This window comes from Lycorma delicatula, chromosome 3 (genome assembly GCF_047948215.1).
Source record: "Lycorma delicatula isolate Av1 chromosome 3, ASM4794821v1, whole genome shotgun sequence".
In the NCBI taxonomy this organism is placed as follows: Eukaryota; Metazoa; Arthropoda; class Insecta; order Hemiptera; family Fulgoridae; genus Lycorma; species Lycorma delicatula.
The window spans coordinates 114,396,895-114,412,753 of NC_134457.1; the positions used below are offsets into that span (position 1 = coordinate 114,396,895).

At 32.0% G+C, this 15,859-nt stretch overlaps 1 protein-coding gene across 1 annotated transcript in view; it reads right to left on the reverse strand.

The window, feature by feature from the left end:
• The window catches only part of LOC142321909 (leukotriene A-4 hydrolase), an 81,107-nt gene that overhangs the window by 20,359 nt on the left and 44,889 nt on the right, over positions 1-15,859 (reverse strand). The window contains exons 6-7 of the mRNA XM_075360419.1: positions 10,082-10,309; positions 2,548-2,688 (exon numbers count right to left, since the gene is read on the reverse strand). Of these exons, the coding sequence (XP_075216534.1) occupies positions 2,548-2,688; positions 10,082-10,309 (369 nt within the window). The remainder of the gene's footprint in view (positions 1-2,547; positions 2,689-10,081; positions 10,310-15,859) is intronic.

Consider the following 15,859-nt stretch of genomic DNA (forward strand, 5'->3'; position numbering starts at 1 on the left):
ATTGGCAGAAGAATTGTAGATTTCACATTAAAATACGTTATTCTTATATTTAATCTGTAATTGAATTCTTAATAAATTACGCATTTTCTTTAACATATTGCAATTATTTTGTGCATTATATACATTTTAAACTGAAATGTTAGAAGCTAAATACATTTGTGGCTGACCAAAAATTTTAAATTCTTAATTGGCTCAAGCCTGGTTAAATGTTGTGCAGCACTGTATTAGTATATTATGAGGGATATCTCTAAAGTAAAGACCGCTGGGAAATTTCTCTCCTTAAGGTTGGTGAACCTGTATCATTCATGGCCATGCTAGTAATGTACACACTGAATTGTTGTCTGTAAGTTGTCATGTTGTAGTATCTTTAATTACGTGCGAGTTATTACTTTGTAAAATGAATAGGATAATCAATGTTGCCGCTGACTCTTTAATATATGGAGTCATACATTTTTTAAACCATCAAACCATTAAGCCGGCTGAAATTCATAAGCAGTTGGTTGCTGTGTACGGTGATAATGTATGACAGAAACATCCGAAAATTATGTGAAAGGTTTAGAAATAACAGAATTAATGTGCATGCTGAAGAACATTGAGGGAGGCCCTCGATAATCATTGAGGACTTGTTGAAATGCGTCGATGATGAAATCAGAAAAGATCGTTGCACAACAATTTCTAATCCGGCCCTTCTTTTTTGTGATGTTTCAAGACCTGTTATTGGTCACACTGTTCATGATCATTTAGGCTTCAGAAAGGTTTGTGTACGCTGGGTGCTGCACGTCTTAATGGAACATGACAAAAAAATCCAAATGGGATTTGCTTTGGAATTTTTGATCCGCTACACAGAAAAAGGTGATGAGTTCCTTAATTCAACTGGTACCGGCGATGAGACATGGATTTTGTATTACATACCAACCAGACCAACAAAGGTCAAGCCACAGCCATTTGGATGCAAACTGATGGCTACAGTCTTTTGGGACCAGTTTGGCATACTGCTGATTGATTTCAAGCCATGTGGAATGACTATAAATGCAGAAGCCTACTGTGAAATTCTATGTAAGTTACAGCGCACCATTCATATTGGCAACATGGGCAGCTGACCAACAGCATTATCCTGCTGCAAGATAATGCATGTCCACATATTGTGGGCCTATTACATGATTTACTGAGATTTGGATGGGAAATTTACTATCACTCATATAGTCTGAGCTTAGCTTCTTCTAATTACAATTTGTTTGGGAAATTAAAAGAATTTTTGGGTGGTAAGCAACTTGTGGGTGACAATAAACTTAAAAATGCTGTTAATCAGTGGCTAAATGATGGCAGCAGAAGAATACGATGAGGTATATTGAAGCTAGTGTATCGCTATGATAAATATCTTAATTCATGTGGCGATTATATAGACAAGTAGTATAAGGTATGTAAAGAGAAATAAAAAAAATATTAATAAAGTTTTCAGAATAAATTTTTTTACAATGAAACGGTCTTTACTTCAGAGATAACCTCTCATATATATAAGTACCTAATCACTAATAATAATCATTACAATACTTAAAATAATTACAAACTACAAAAATGTCATAAACATTTCTAATGTTGAAGTCTGCTCATTAAAATACCATAAATAACATAAATATGGTGTAATGAAGTTTTACAATGAAGGATTAAAATATTATAAGAGAATCATGCTATCAGATAAACCTGAAAAATGGAAGTGTTACCAAAATAATGCAACAAAAAAAATATAGTTAAATGAGTTACAAAATAGTTGACCATTATTTATGATGAACTAATCATCATCCTTTTATAAAATTTACATTTAGGTCATTGTAAAACTCAATGATATTATATAGCATGTCTTGCTTAAGGATTATTTCTTTGATTGTAAATTAAATGCTGGAAGTGGTATACCAGAAAAATTTATTGCAACCTTGTATATTTTTTTTATATTTTAGGTGAAATTTGTTTTATTATCTTGAATATATAAATTAATATACACAAAATTCATATGAAGAAAGGCTTATTACAGGATCACAGTTCAAAGAGGAAGCACCTTTCAACTAATTTGCTGAGAAATACAACAATGATCTGAACATTTCTGTTGATTTTAAAGATAACTATATATGTCAGATGATGAATGAAAGAAAATATGAATGCTAGTAATGAAGCATAAAAATACCCCAATAAGTGAAAAGTGGTTAATTACACACAAAAAAGTTAACAGGTTTAAACAATTATAATAAACCATGTCTATAAATAACTAGTAACCAAAAAATAGTTAAAGTAATATTTATTTCATTATGCATAACCTTTATAGTTCATACTATTTTGTGAATGATTTCTATAATAATAATAATTATTATTTCTATATTTTTTTAATGCTAATTAAAAAAAATAACTCTAGTTTAAAATGTATACTCTTAGTCTGTATTGATTTACTTATAAAAATACACTTAAGTAAGACAACACAAATGCATTAACAAATAAATAATCAATTATTTAAGTAAAAGTACTTGAGAATTCCTACTTCCACAAACAAGTTCTTACCAGTAGTGTAGGAGTGACAAAAGTAAGACAGGGATTTTCCATTCCACCATATGGGAAAGATGGAGGCATTAACAATATATCATATATACCCCATACATATGGTCCACAGACTTCTTCAGCTTTTTTTAACATAGTTTCAGTCTAAAAAAAAGTAAAGTAATCAAGATCTAATAAATATATATATATAATATTATATGAAATATAGAACACCAAAACACAGACTTTGGATAAGTCAAACTTACCATATTAATTTAATTAGTTTTCTAAATTTATTAACACTAGTCAATATGTTAATTTTTTATTTATTTCAAATAATTCATACATATATATATTTTAAATTCTTTTAATATAAACCACCTAGTACAGAATACTGAGATAAGAATATATTTTTATTTATATAAGAAAAGCAAATAGATCCTTTAAAAACTAGATTTCTTTAACATTACAGAAACTACAAAAATAATAAATTAGGTTTATCCAATATGGCAAAACACCCAATCAACATTCTAATTCTGATATTAACACAAATTTAGAAATTTGTGTTAATTTATTATTATTTGTGACCTTTATCATTATAAATTGATAAAGGTCACATAAATTATAGAAAAATACTACATATATAAATACAAATATAAGATAAATAAATTTGATAAACCATCAGACAGTCTCACAAAAACTGCAACAGATAGCATTACTCATAGTAAATTATTAGGCAATTCTCATTATTTTAGTATTTTTAATATGAAATTTAACTAAACATTTCAATCATGACTGAGGATGTGGAATCCTGCAAAAATACTTTCATGGTAAAATTAAGGTAAGATATGTCTTAACTCAATATTCTGTACTAGGTGGTTTATATTAATAGAATAAAAAATATAAATTTAACAGTATAGAGGAATAATATGAATCATAAATAGATTAATTTCAGTAAAATATTAATTATTATTATTATATATATATATATATATATATTTTTTTTTTTTTAATTCTTTTAATAATCATACTCCTCTGCACCAATACAAATTAATTTATATTTAATAGATCAATTCTAAGTACAGAATAACTGAAATAGGATGACTTACCTTATTTCATTATATACGCAGAAGCGCTTTGGGTGAACTTGATTTGCATTGTTAGCTGCATTATATTTATATATATATATTTCATAAACATCATAAACTCGCAATCCATGAAACATACCACTTATAATTTTACGTTAAAAATGTTTTTAAACTAATTAAATTTTATTAAAAATGTTTAAATTAAACTTATATTTTAAAAGCTTATATAAAAATTTAAAACTTTTATTTAAACTAAAAATTTAAAATTATAATCAAAACAAGGTGTAAAATATAAAAAATTGTATAAAATTATAAAGATTAATTAATTAAAATTGAGTTAAAACAAAAAATGTGTAATTTTTTATTGGTATCTTTATATAAAGATAATATTTATAATAAACAAATGGTAAAAATGAAAAATAACACAAATTTAATACAAATAAATAACACACAAAAAATTGACAATGTGTATTTAAAATATGTATATACTGAGATAAAATCTAATAAAACACTTTATTGTAAGTAATATATGTAATAATGCTTTTAATGTATACAATTTGAGTGGTATTCATAAAATTGTATGTAATGATTGTGACCATATTTATATTGGTAAGACCACTAGATCTTTTAAAACCAGATTCATGGAACATTTTAGAAGTCATAAAAAAGGTGAACTGGATTTTTTGAATGTACCAGAGATCATTTAATTAAAAATAAGCAAACAATATCAGATATTCAGACAAACTTAAAAATATTGGAAATTAAAAAATGCAATATGGATAAGAATAATAAGGGTTTTGATATTTTAGAAAGGTGTGTATATATATATATATATGTAAACATAAGAATAAACTTAACATGATCAACCTTCAGACAGAGTATCAGGATGATGGTATCATAAAGGCTGCAGTAGATAACACGACTATCTGTTTTGATAATAATGTTATGCAACTGATCTTTCAATATGGTTAGTAAAGTAAATTCAGTAAAAAGGCTAGCACATAATTTTATTTTACTTAAGGTTTTGTTTTTAATTTAAAAGTTTTAATTTATTTCTAATTATTTAATTTCTATCTTTGTTTTAAATTTTAATTGTTTATATTGACGACATATTGTTCACAAATGTAAAAAAAATTTACATTTTAATTTTAACTTAATTTTAATTAATTAATCTGTATAATTTAAAAAAAATATATATTTTACATCTTGTTTTGATTATAATTTTAAATTTAAATAAAGGTTTTACATTTTTGTATAAACTTTTAAAGTATGATAAGTTAAATTTAATTTAAAAATTTTTAATAAAATTTAGTTAGTTTAAAAATAATTTTAACATAAAATTATAGTGAATAAGTGGTATGATATCATGGATTGGGAGTTTATGATTTAAAAAAAAATATATATATATAATGCAGCTGATGATGCGAATCAAGTTTGCAAAAGCGCTTCTGCTTATGTAATGAAATAAGGTAAGTCATCCTATTTCAATTATTCTGTACTTGGGGTTGATCTGTTAAATATAAATTAATATATTTAAAAAAATAATAACCACTAAAACACAGTAACAGATAAACCTAAAAAACTAATCCAAGTAGTAGGCTTTTGTGGGATTCCGCATCATCAGTCGGTACACAATTTTATAATTACTTCAAACAAATAACAAAAAAGAAATAAAAACTTAAAAATTTAAGGAATTAAATTTACTTAAAATTAGTTTGATGCACTCATTAATGACAATGGAGTTATTACATATTTGGTGGTTGTTAGTGTGCTTATGTTTTCTAAATTTTTAAGTTTTTATTTCTTTTCTGTAATAGTTTGATGTAATTAAAGAATTTTATACTGACTGATGATGCGGGATCCTGTGAAAGTTTACTATTGGTATTAGTTTTTTTTGTTATTGTGTATTGGTGTAAGTTATTTTTTTGTATATATATGTATATATACACAACTGCAACAGATAGCAGCACTCATTTAATTAATATGCAATTATCTTAGTACTCTGATTTTTAGATTTTTATTATGCAATAATGGAATTATTTAAATCATGATTGAAAGTGGGGATCCCATGAAAGTACTTTCATGAAAAATTAAGGTATGTCTTAATTAAGATATGTCTTATCTCAATATTCTGTAATAGGTGGTTTATTTAATAAAATTTAAATATATATATATATATATGTGTGTGTGTTTTTAAAAAAATTTAAAATAATATAAATAAATGAGTATTACCCACTGTATTCTATTACCAAAATAAGATCCACAGCAACTGAATCTCACCAAGAGAAACAGAGAGAGGCACCTTTTGATCTTTAATCATCTTCAATCTTTATTATAAAATAATAATAACAATATTTCATTATTAATATTACTAATATTTATTGTGATATATTAATTAGTTACAGGCAAAATACTACATATCATCAATAATCAGAATTTTTACATTTTATTTTAAGAACAATTTTTCAATTTTAACATTACTACTCAATTTATTTATTAATTACAGATAAAACATATAACAGAATTTTAAATATGTAAATAATAAAAATTAATTAAAGTTTTAAATATATGACCAACAACAACAGTTTTGGTATTTAAATGAGAAATTTTAAAATAAATAACAGAAAAATTATTACAAAATATAAAAATTGTAAACAGCTATTGGATATTGGTTCCTAATCATTATTCAGTTATGAAATATCCACAATTTCTAGTAATGCAATTATAACAGTGATGTAGGTATAATAAATTAAGTGAAATAAGTCTAAGTACAGTGAAAAAGTATTATAAATTTTCAATTTCTGTAAACAATTTCTAAGTGTCTTTTAACAGGGGTGTATCCATCTCAAAACGGAAGAGGGGGCAGCTTTCTGAATTTAACTTCATTCATAGAGGAACGGTAGTCCAGAGGGGGAGTGCTATGGAATAATACACAAAAACTAAAGGAAGAATAAAATATTTATTTAAAAACAAATAATTTTGTTAACAATAATTTGCGAGAATTAGTAACAAATTATCTAACTACAGCTTCAACTAATTGCTCCTTGCTAGCGAAAACCCACTGTTGGTGAATGCTTTACAGTTAACCTATTTTCACCATTTTCATCATTAGTGCTTCTTAGTCATGTTTTAATTCAACAAAGTGAGCTAAATGACCATCAGATAGAACTTGTTGTGCAGCGCTCAAAAAGGAATATCAGCAGAACCTTTCTAATAATCAGGAAAAAATTATTTGCTCTTTTTTTCAAACTCAATTATCTCTAGCACTTCCTGTACCTCATTTCATATTTTGAACCACATTCCCTTTCTCCTTTAATGCCTTTTAAATTGTAGGAAGTTGTACAAGATGAAGTATTTTTACTCCGTTCCTCCAATAAACACCTCTCATGTAACTTTGGTTGGAAATGTATCACTGAAAATGCAGGGAATTTGAAGGCAGAAAATCTGACTTAAAGAAGCTATAATGGAATCCAAGAAAGAAATTATTAGACATTCTCCAAAATTCAAATGGATTTTTGACTGGATGATCGCTTCTATGCTTCTGTCAACCAGCAATGCAAGTGGAGGAGATTATATCAACGTTCAAACACATTGCAATGTCACCTTGCTTCTTTTAAAACGGCAGTTGTCATTCTCCGCATATTCCTGATAGCACGTCAAGAATAGTTTGAATGTGCTTGTTGGCTTTGACTATGTCAAATGTCTTCAATTGAAGTGCATTTGATATGGGTTACAGTACAGTGGAATACTTAGCAATTAATGCTACTGACACAATAAATGAAGATCTGTATGCTGCAGCATTCATTTGATAAGCATTTTTTCTTGTCGCTGTATTTCCTTCTTCAGCTAAGGTCTCTAATGCATTAATACTATCAATGAAATGATTCTTAAAACACTGATGTTCTTGTACTTCTCTGACCACTTAGTTTCACACAATTACGAATGTTAGCAATAATTTATGTCGCAAAACAGATTCACAAAAAAAATGTGATTATTTTCTTGATAGTTCTAATACAGTTTCAAATTTCTAGGATAACATTTAAGTCTTTTACAGCAAGATTAAGCTCGTGAGAAGAGCACTGGAAGTAGAAGGCTTTTTTGTTCTTTTGTCTCAAGATCGCCTGCACACTTCCTTGTTTCCCAGACCTGGTGGAATGTTGGATTTGAAGCCTTGTTGGGGTTGAATGTGGGGATTGAACCCCACACCCTTATCAGGGTCTAGGTTTAAGTTTGTCACAAAATCTATACCTTTGACAATATTACTCATGGTATTCACTCCTTTAAGCTCTACAAAGCCTAAAAATTCTTCTTCGATTTCATTGGCCTTTTCGTAGAAGAAATGTAATCAAATAAATAGCTGTTATTTGCCAGATATATCCATAGTTTCATCAGCCAAATGCTCTACACACAACCTTTTTAACCTTTGTGATGACCTGTTCCGTGATTGTGGTGCCACAATCAATCAATTATTTTATTTTGGATGATAGGTGATCGGTATGACAAATTTTTCGGTCCATGCTCAAAATGGTCTTTTAGTTGCAAATCATCTTCTCTGATTTCACCTTCATCTAGATTTTTGCCTCCGAGAGGTAAATCATATGTGCCAGAAAAAATAACAAAGGAAACAAATGATAACAGTACTTTTTTGTTTCTTTCTATTAATTTCCGTGAAGACTGGTGAAGTTGGATGTCCACTGGAATGGCCTTCAGGAATGATTTTGCAGATTCCATTGCACTCTGATGTCCCTAGGACTGTAAATGTGTTTTGCAATAATCATGCATGTCCCTGTACTTAGTGAAAAAGAACCCAACCACCTCTCATCAATCTGGCTAATTGCAGAAACAGCACACAATATTTACACAAAGCACCTTTGATTTGCCTTGAGTAAGCCAGCCATGGTGAATACACATTCAGCAACCATGAATGAATTTCCTCTTGAGGTGTTTGGCATCTACTACAAAATCATAGTTTTTTACCAGATATTTTTCAAGAAATGTTTTTTCTTATCAACCGATATAGTGCTTACCAGGCTGATAAATTTTCCAATATCATCTTCATGACAACTGTCGTTTTCGCTTTCATTTTAACTGTGTTGCACATTGATTTGAACTAAAGAAGAAGGCCTCACAGTTGCAGTGTTTGAACTAGGTGGTAGTTATACTTCCTTTTCCTCATTCTCAACACTGCTGCTGGTGTTTGTTTTTTGTTTTAAATTCTGTACAAAAAATAAAAATAAATTTAATCTGACCAAATGCTGATATGGACATGTATGTGGTATCTTAGTGCATTGGTTTGACAAGGAATGTTCTAACTGACATTTATGACAAAACTGAGTTTTGTATGGTATATGACTACTATACTAGTTGAGCTTAACTCAGAAATATGACTCTTATCATTACATCATTAAAAAACTTATGGTAGAATCATCAGTAGAAAATTTATCAGACGTACAGACTTTTTTAAAAACCACTTTTTTGGACTCAGGGATTTCAATATGGATATTTCCATATATCCATACCATAATTGTAAATTTGTCACAAGGTAGTTAAATGTTTTCCTTTCTTTACTGATGAATTCAAGATAAACTAGAAATGAACCGATTTTGCTGATATCAAAACTGAGCATTGCCAAAAACAGTATTGGTAATTAGGCTATGTTTTGAATTATTTTTAATTGTTCACTAAAAGTATTGATTATTTAGAACAACTTAACAAAAATTATAAACTTAAAAATGAAACTCTATTTTAGTTCAAAGATCCAAACAATCGCTAGTGGGATAACACTTGCAAGCATAGAAAGATATCCAAAAAATGAAAAATTTTAATTTAAAGCAAAGAATATTATGTTAAAAGCGAAAGTAACAACTACCTACACTGACTTTAACCAAAAATATGTGTGCACTTACGTACTTTATAAATAGCTTCTGGAATATTCCCAATGTGTTGTGAAATAAGACAAGAGTGATGAGACTATTCTAGAAAACTCTTGTTGCCACAAATAATATGGCGCTGGTGTGTAACAGTAATTCTTAAATCTTTTCACAGATGGTGCAATGTCTCTATTTTGTAATTAGTTACTTTCAATATATTTTATTTAAAATGTTTCCAAAATTTGTTATTTATATATTTTTTGTTTTATTTTTAAAAATCTTTTCCACCTTGGAAGGGGGACAACTGTCCCCATTGCCCCCCTTTGTATATGCCCATGTAGTTTAGCTATTTTTATTTTAATAGAAAAATAGATCAAGAGTGAAGATGAAAAGAATTACGTATAAAAAGTGCATCTCACAAGTCAGTTTAATAATTATATATTGATATTAATATATGTAAAATTTAAAATATATTCATTTTTTCATTACTAAAATAAAAAGAAAACTATTATCTAGTTACTTCATAATAATAGTAGTTAGACATTTTATTAGTTTAAATTATATAAAATATTAAAAAAACTTTAAAAAAATAAACCAAACCTCAGCAAACTCATAGGCAGCTGAATCAACATATTCTGGTTCTGACCAAACACAAGAACGAGGGCCCAACTCTCTACTTTCTAAATTTCCAACAGCAATTGCTATAAGATATGAGGGCATAGGTACATCTTGGTGAAATTTGTGTTGAGATGTTCCATCTGAATTTTTAATTGGTTCACCATCTCTTATAGCACTCATTAGCACTCGCAATTCACTTGGAGCTGTAATCTGTACAGTAAAATAAAAACAACTAAAAATACAAGGAGTAAACAGCTTTACTTAAAAATAAAATATTTGCAAGATCATGAAAAAATCTCTAGACTGAATACTGAATTGTGTTTAAGGATCCTGACCCCGTAGGATAAGATACCCGCACTGTGATAATGTTGGTCACTACACCACCCCCTCCATTCCTAGACTGATGGTCTTCACCAGAAGTTGTTTTTTAGACCCTCTAAACTTGATAATAGAACATAAACAGTTTCACCTCTGTCAGGATGCCACCAATGCAAATGCCTCAGCAGACATTTTCATCAGTGTATTTACGCAACTTACTATCGCCTTCATATGGCATCTTTTAACCATGACCATCTACCACAACTTACAAACCTCAACTATCAAATTGACTGGTTCCCCGCCTTCCTCTAACACCAAAGGTTTCACACAAAAACAATTCCTATATCTAACTTCAATTAGATTATGAACACAGATCATTACTTAATTGAGTCTTTAAACACCAAAAATATTATCCTCAAACCAAGCGTTAATCACAAAACAATTTTGTCCTACAATTCAATTTACTCACAGTCCTCTTGATTTACATAAAAATCAAGAAACAGATTCTCAAATTTAATAAGCCTTCAATGAAATCATAGATCTTTCTCTGCTTTTGGGAGCGAGGTCAATGCCTACTCCCTCCCACACCATAGCGCCATCACAGATTTCCTCATACAGCCATCTCGTCGTAACAGCGAATAACTAAGCTAAGGACTTGATGCCAAAATATCTATCTTGGTGAAGTAAGCATCCAGACAGGCCCCTAGCCACCTGGGTTAATATTCTATCTATACATCTGTAACTTTATCAGACCCCCTCAGCCATTCTTTACAGGCCTAAGAATATAAGGAAGCCAGTACCTATATTCCATTTGGTTTTCCAATTAACTTGCTGATCAAAACCATAATTGATCCTTGCAAGCTGTCTGGGTACTTTGGTATATTCAGATTTGTACCTAGGGCAGACATGCAAGACATGGTGCACATCATAAGTGGCCCTATGTTCTGGACACAGGCCTAAATTAATCAAACCAAATCTGGCCAACTTATCTCAAAAAGCATCATGTCCAGAAAAAGTAATATGCCAATTGGGGGAAATTACATGTGTGTAACGGCCATAGGGCTATTCAGTTCACCTGACCTGCCGTAAATTGAGACCCTGGTCATCTATTTCTTTTTTTATCCAGGGAAACATTGGCCTACTTTCTTAGCATCATAACAGTAATTGACACTAAGTGTGAAGGATATTCATGAGCTTATTACAAGAAATAACAAGGACCACATCTCGAGAGATAGTTCTATAGGTACCAATCACAGGTCGCAATAGGAGATGCTGGCTCTCAACAAAATAGCCTATAATATTAGTATCTCATTTGATGAGTCCAGACAAATGCAGGATTACAGTTATGCATACACCTTTATATAGAACACACATGGTTCTGAAATTAATCTTCCAATTGAGGTGAACTGCTTTCTGAATACTGAAGAAAGCAGAACAAGCCTTTTTGGCAGCATACTGAAAATGCTCCTTGATAAATTCTCATCAAGGATAACATCTAGATACTTCTGCAGCAAAACATAGCTAATTAGATGACCTGCCATTGACGCATAAAAGTATAACAGTCTGCCTTTGAGCAACATCATCGTTGTTTTCTCTGGACTATACACCATCTTATGCTGCAAACTCTACAATTAGAGTATCTTACAAGCCTGGGCTGCCCTAAATCTGATCATTCCTCTTATCTCCTTAAACCAGCAAAAGCCCATCATTCACATAAATGATGACGTGGCACCCTCTGGGTAACCTCAACTGCATCAAAGAATCGAATTCAACAACCCACAGCAGAGCTCCTAAAATACTACCCAGCGAACAACCTTTAGATATAGTTTTTCCTGCTTCTGAGATGCAGGCTCGAAGAACATGATTGCTGAAACTACTACATAACACATTCAGCTCATTTTGCATACAGTCATGCTTCTGCAGCTGAAAGAGGGCAGAGGACCACCACAAATTGTCAAAAACCTCTGATATGGCCAAAAAAAAAATACCTAAGATACTCACTAACTAGAAGAAACACTGTGCATGCCTTTAAGAATAGCACCTTCCGTGCCCCAACCTGAGCGAAAACCATACTGCTGACAATCCATCAACAATGATCTATAATTCAATCTATCAGTAATACAGATACAATACCTTCTCTAAAACCTTTCCAATAACTGGCAGGAGCATTAAAGACCTATAACAGTAGCAGACAGTGGGGTTCTTGTCGCCACCCTTAAAAAACAATTTTAGAACACCTGTTTACCAGCCCAGGGAAATAGCAACCTAATAAAAAATCTAGTCAAAGTACCACCACATATTCCAACAGAAAAAACAAGGAGATCCAATGTAATTCCACTGAAACCCAGGGCTTTATTCCAACCAGAACTGCAAATTACCTGATATACCTCTAATATAATTTCCTCTATAATTTCCAGATTAAACATCAGAGCGAAAAGCAGCATCTGCAGAGTTGCAGATGATACAAGGTTTCATCAATGACAACATCATCTGGCAAATAATCATTCGATAGAATATTTAAAATCTCAGGTTTATTAGAAACAACACCTTGCTGTGTAGAGAGGGCCAACAAAATAATATTTTTTTTATGCTTATGCCCTAGAACTCTATACACAACACCCCCAGGATCCTTATTTCCTTTCTCTCTAACAAAAGAATGCCAAGAATCCCTTTTTGACGTCTTGACCAAATGAAAATATTCAAACCTTTGCCTTCGATAGTCATCTATCAAAACTGCTTGCCATTCAAGATCACTTCCCCACTGAACAACTGTCCTGAGATGGTTTCAACAAAGACAACTGTCTTATCAGGGGCAATTCTCTCTCAACCTGAACTATAGGGAATTGAATTCTCAGTGGCATTGATAAAAACCAGAGAAAATCTTTCTGCCATGTCTTCTAATTGAATATCATCCAGATTTTGGTTGAAGACATGGAATCTAGCAGAGAGAATATTAACAAATTTAGGCCAGTCCACCTTCCTGTGCAGGAAGGTGCAAAGGGTCTCGCAACTCCCTAACCAACTCGAAGACAATTAATCAATGATCACTAAAACAATCATCAACAGACCAAGCATAAACACTACCAGGAATATTCCTACCAACAGTAATATCAATATTTATTTCAGCAAACAATCTACAGTTGTAAATGTAACAAGTTCAACCGAATGCTTGCAAACCTTGCACAATCTTCTGCAGTTTACAAAAGTAGGAGCCTCAGACGTTTTAGAACACTCTTCATGCTTTGACCTTCATCACCACAATGTGCACAGAGTGAAGCATATTGATAGAATTTAGCCCTATGACCAAATCTACAACACTTAAAACATCTCTAAACATCACTGTTCTCCTTGACTCTACAAGAAGAGAAATCTACAAAACTTGTTAAACACACTAGGCCCAACTTCAAATACACTACGACACCTTTGGACATCACATCTACCAGTTCTGAACAAAAACCTGCATTCAGACTTGAATGTCACTCCATCCAAGTCTGTGTTTTGCTTCTAAATGAGAGACACCACTTCCTCCTTGCATATACGATGATCTATACCACAGACAATGTCTCAAAGCCTCCTTTTATGTTTCTGATCTACCCTGACTTCCAACGTTTTACTAACGACAGATTCCGAAGTGGCTTTAACTGTCCCTTTGGCATCCACCATGACAACCAGACCTTTCCTACTGTCCTTTATGTTCCTAATTTTGAAATTTGACTTGTTGCCCTGAAGGGCAGCTTGAAATTCCTAATTTCTTTAATTGATTTTGTGTAACCCTCCTTCCTGTTTAGGAACATTACTTCTGGCTGCCTGCCAGCTAAGCTGGGCTCCCGATTGCTTTTAAGCACCTTAGTATAGTGCCAGGCACAGATGCTGATAATGGGACAGAAACCGAATTGGATAACGTGTTCAGTTTTCTGGCAAACCCTAGGAGTGTCAGTGCAGCTATACAGGGTAGATTTCTACCCCGCCTGAAGTTGTTTCAGGAAGTGTTCTCTGCACTGGTAGAAGGACTTGAGAACCTTGCCTCCCAGCCCAAAGAGGTCCTTGACCGCAGTATAACCTAAATTGTATACTGAAATAGTCAGAGGAAAACGTGAAGCCAGTCAAGTTTCTGCAAAGTCTGAGGTTATTTTTGTTAATAAGGTGGAGGGCTCAACTGTACCCAGTATTCAATTGAAAAAGGATCTTCAGGTTGCCCTTCACGATAGTTGGAAGAGACTTAAAATTAGAAACATTAGAAAGATCAGCAAAGGATTAGGTGTAGTTGTAGACGACAATGAGACAGTACGGGTGATCATGGAGTCTTCGGCTGTCAAGCAATTGAAAGTATAAGTGACCCTAAAAGGATCCATAGGCCCTGCATCGTTGTTTATGATATTGACCGCAGTCTTTCTGATGGGAATGTTATGACCCTAATAAGGGAACAAGACACAGATTTGGACGAAGCTGCTTTTAGGCAGGAATGTAGGCTGGTCTTTAAAACTGGTAAGCATGATACCCAAAGAAATCATGGAGTTTTGAATTAAAATATTGGTCTCTTTCAGAGGTTTATGTCTGAGGGTAGAATATTTGTTGACTTTGGATTCTGTCGGGTCAAAGAATACCTTGATGTTCAAAGATGTTTTAAGTGTAGTAGGTATGGCCACAGAACTAAATTTTGTAAATTTACAATGGTCTGCGCACATTGTGGCAAGGAAGGCCACATACGCAACGATTGTCCACAGAAGTCAGAGGTTCCGACCTGCATCAACTGCAAAATGTTGCACAAGAATCTCTAAGCACTCAGTTGCTAGTAGAGAATGTGGATGTTACTTGCTGACAGTTGAGCTATACTTTAAATCTCTTGATGGTTAAGTTTGGTCAACTGAATGTCCAGGGCGCTTATGTTGTCCAAGTTGAATTAGGTGAAATTGTTGAGTGATGGAGCCTCGATTTTATTTTCCTGCAGCACCCAAATGTGATTAAGGGTGATCTGCCATGTTTTTATGGCTGCAAAAAGCTTTATGTAGGACATAATACCATGTCTGCTATCCTGTATAGGAGGTCGCTTGATAGTGTCTTTGTGTGACAGGCTTCTGACACACATCATGTTGTGGTCAGGCTTGTCATAAATGGTCAGGACTTGATTGTTGTCAGCTTGTACTTTCAGTATAAGGATCCCACTGAGGAACATCTGATAAGATGGAATAAGATCCTTAGATTGATAGGCAATTATCCAGTCCTTATAGGCGCTAATGTTAACGCCAAGTCGCTTTTTTGGCACAATGGGATTACTGATTTTAGTGGTGAATTGGTTGAAGGTTTTATTGTGTAGCATGATTTTGAGGTCTTTAATGTTGCAGACCAGTTTGCCACCTACGTCAGCATGGTTGATAGACAGAGGGCCTTTTGTGGCACTAATGTCGGTATTACATTGGTAGGAATATCCCTGGTAGGATCCTG